At 37.4% G+C, this 2,571-nt stretch overlaps 1 protein-coding gene across 1 annotated transcript; it reads left to right on the top strand.

Moving 5' to 3' along the window:
• Positions 1-312: 312 nt before the first annotated feature.
• LOC107814757 (putative ETHYLENE INSENSITIVE 3-like 4 protein) lies at positions 313-2,329 on the top strand. Its single transcript, XM_016640212.2, has one exon. The coding sequence runs from the start codon at positions 671-673 to the stop codon at positions 2,192-2,194; it is 1,524 nt and encodes a 507-aa protein (XP_016495698.1). The 5' UTR covers positions 313-670; the 3' UTR covers positions 2,195-2,329.
• The last annotated feature ends 242 nt before the right edge of the window (positions 2,330-2,571 follow it).

Raw genomic sequence — 2,571 nt, 5'->3', positions numbered from 1 at the left:
TTATACTCCATCCTTATCAATTTGTTTAATCAGTTAAAAAATGAAGACACATTTCTGTATTTAGTAATTTTATTTAAATTTAAACTTTATATTTTACTTTTAATGTGATGATTTATAATCACACAACTTGTATATATGGCTTATTTTAGATTATGATTTTTAATTTCAAGTAACATGGCATAAATTGCGAAGCACTTGGTGCATTAGGTAAAGGGCCGTTTTATACAAGCAAATTATATATAGACCTGAATTCATTAGTAAGTGTGATGAATCGATGCTGAGTAAGCACGAAAACCATGTGTTTTCACATGCATGCAAACGCGAAGATAAACCACGAATACATATGACATAACTCTCTCCTCCTAATTGCATCAGTCCTCACCTCTGCATTTTTCTGCTTATTCACATGAGCTGCAACCATTTCCCAATTTCATCAGTTTCTTCCCTAATTTCCTCCAAAATCTCCATTCACTCTTGGGAAGAGCCACTTTTTGTCTCCTCATTTTATTCATTTCTCACCGCCATATTTCACGAATATAAACATTTTCACCTTTGTCTCACCATTCTTGACTCAAGACACATAGTACACATTCTTTGATACATCTACTACTTTGGTCTCGCTAGCTATATTTTCGTTTCTTTTTTCTAGCTATATATCTCGAAATCAAACATGGTTGAATTTCAAGAAATTATAGAGCCTTTGAGCCCAATGAGCGAAGTGGAAGAGAACCAAGAATTAGATGATGAAGAAATCAACTACGATGATCTCAAACGGCGCATGTGGAAGGACCGGATGCGTATGCAGAAGCTTAAAACCAAGAAGGAAATCAATACTTCCACTTCTAGCAAAGATTTAGTAGAGGGTGATGAAGACGACGACTCACAAGCTAAGCAAGAACAATCGCGTCGTAAAAAGATGTCAAGAGCTCAAGATTCAGTCCTCAAGTACATGGTAAAAATCATGGAGATTTGCAACGGTCAAGGCTTCGTTTTTGGGATCGTGCCAGAAAAAGGGAAGCCTGTAACCGGCTCGTCGGATAGTTTAAGGGAGTGGTGGAAAGAGAAGGTGAAGTTTGAACAAAATGCCCCAGCTGCCATTGCTACATTCTTGCCTAAATTAGTGGAAGAAAATATATTGGATCCTAATTCATGCATGCATCTTCTTCAAGACTTGCAAGATACTACTTTAGGCTCACTACTTTCTGCCCTAATGCAACATTGTATACCTCCACAAAGGAGGTTTCCTTTGGATAAAGGGTTGGCCCCACCTTGGTGGCCCACAGGGAAGGAACTTTGGTGGGGTGATCAAGGTTTTGCGCAAGAATTAGGCCCACCACCTTACAAGAAACCACATGACTTGAAAAAGGCATGGAAAGTAAGTGTTTTGGCTGCTATTATTAAACATATGTCTGCTAATTTGGATAGGATGAGGAGGTTGGTCAAACAATCCAAGAGTTTGCAAAACAAGATGACAGCTAAAGAAACAGCTACTTGGTCAAAAGTTGTTAATCACGAAGAAGTCCTTCTCAAGCTCACTGAAAAAGCTCTCAAAATTTCAACATCAAAGGAGGAGGAAGGAGAAAATAAGGGAAAAGAAGATGAATATCTTGCTTTAGTACCCAAAATTGGTAATCGTGTCAATTTGTTTGATGGCTCTACTTTGAGGAGAAAGGAGAAAAGGAAAGGGGTATTCGAGAGTGAAATAGACACGGAGGATGAAATTTTTGCTACCCAAAATTCAAATAATTGCGCGCAAAGTGATTTAGGGGTGGGATTACCGTGCAAGAATTCAAGAATTGACTCCGAGAAAAGTTGTCTTGTTCGCGAAAATAGTATCGACAAGGGGGAGGATCAATTGCTTGACCTGTCCATTAACAACTTTCCCAGCTTGATTGAAGCACAACCAATTCCAAATGAAGAAATAATGGTTGGCCATGGGCAACATGATTGGGTGAACATGGATATAAAAAGGAGCTTCCAGAGCTATAATGCATCACAAAATGCTAATGGAGGATCAGTTGTGGAGAATTTCGAAGGATTTTGGGGAGGCAATGTCCTTGAACAAATTCATTATGATCCCTCTACTTATAGAAACATGAATTTGAATGCTACTCCACAAGAAGATGGTGTTCTACATCATCAAGCTCCGATTTCTGTTTGGGATTTGGCATATGAGGATACAAGCTCCATTTAAAAATAAACCATTAGTGCTTTTTCTGTTTCTGTTTTCTTCTTTCCAACATTTAGTTAATTATATTCGTAGCTAGATTACTTGTTTTTATTATTTTAGACACACTTTATGGACATATATAACAAATTAGTACAATTATCTTTTTCTTTTAATGCTCATTTTTTTCCCTTTGACATTATCATGCTTTATAGATGGCGGAGAACCTTGAAACAATTAGGTCACAAGTTTAATGTATTGGAAAAAATTATGTTCATATATGGAAATTATTATAAGATGACACGTCATGACACGTGGACCAGTCAAAGGAGGATAGGTGACAAAGAATAATCAAAGAGGCACGAGCTTCAACAGGCACGAGCAGATATTCAGAAAGATAGACG

Source organism: Nicotiana tabacum, chromosome 11 (assembly GCF_000715075.1).
Source record: "Nicotiana tabacum cultivar K326 chromosome 11, ASM71507v2, whole genome shotgun sequence".
Lineage (NCBI taxonomy): Eukaryota > Viridiplantae > Streptophyta > Magnoliopsida > Solanales > Solanaceae > Nicotiana > Nicotiana tabacum.
The sequence above is the reverse complement of the archived record's forward strand: the minus strand, read 5'-3'. Positions and strand labels throughout refer to the sequence as shown.

Coding starts and splice junctions, on each gene's coding strand:
- LOC107814757 (XM_016640212.2), top strand. CDS start 671: ATGGTTGAATTTCAAGAAATTATAGAGCCTTTGAGCCCAATGAGCGAA.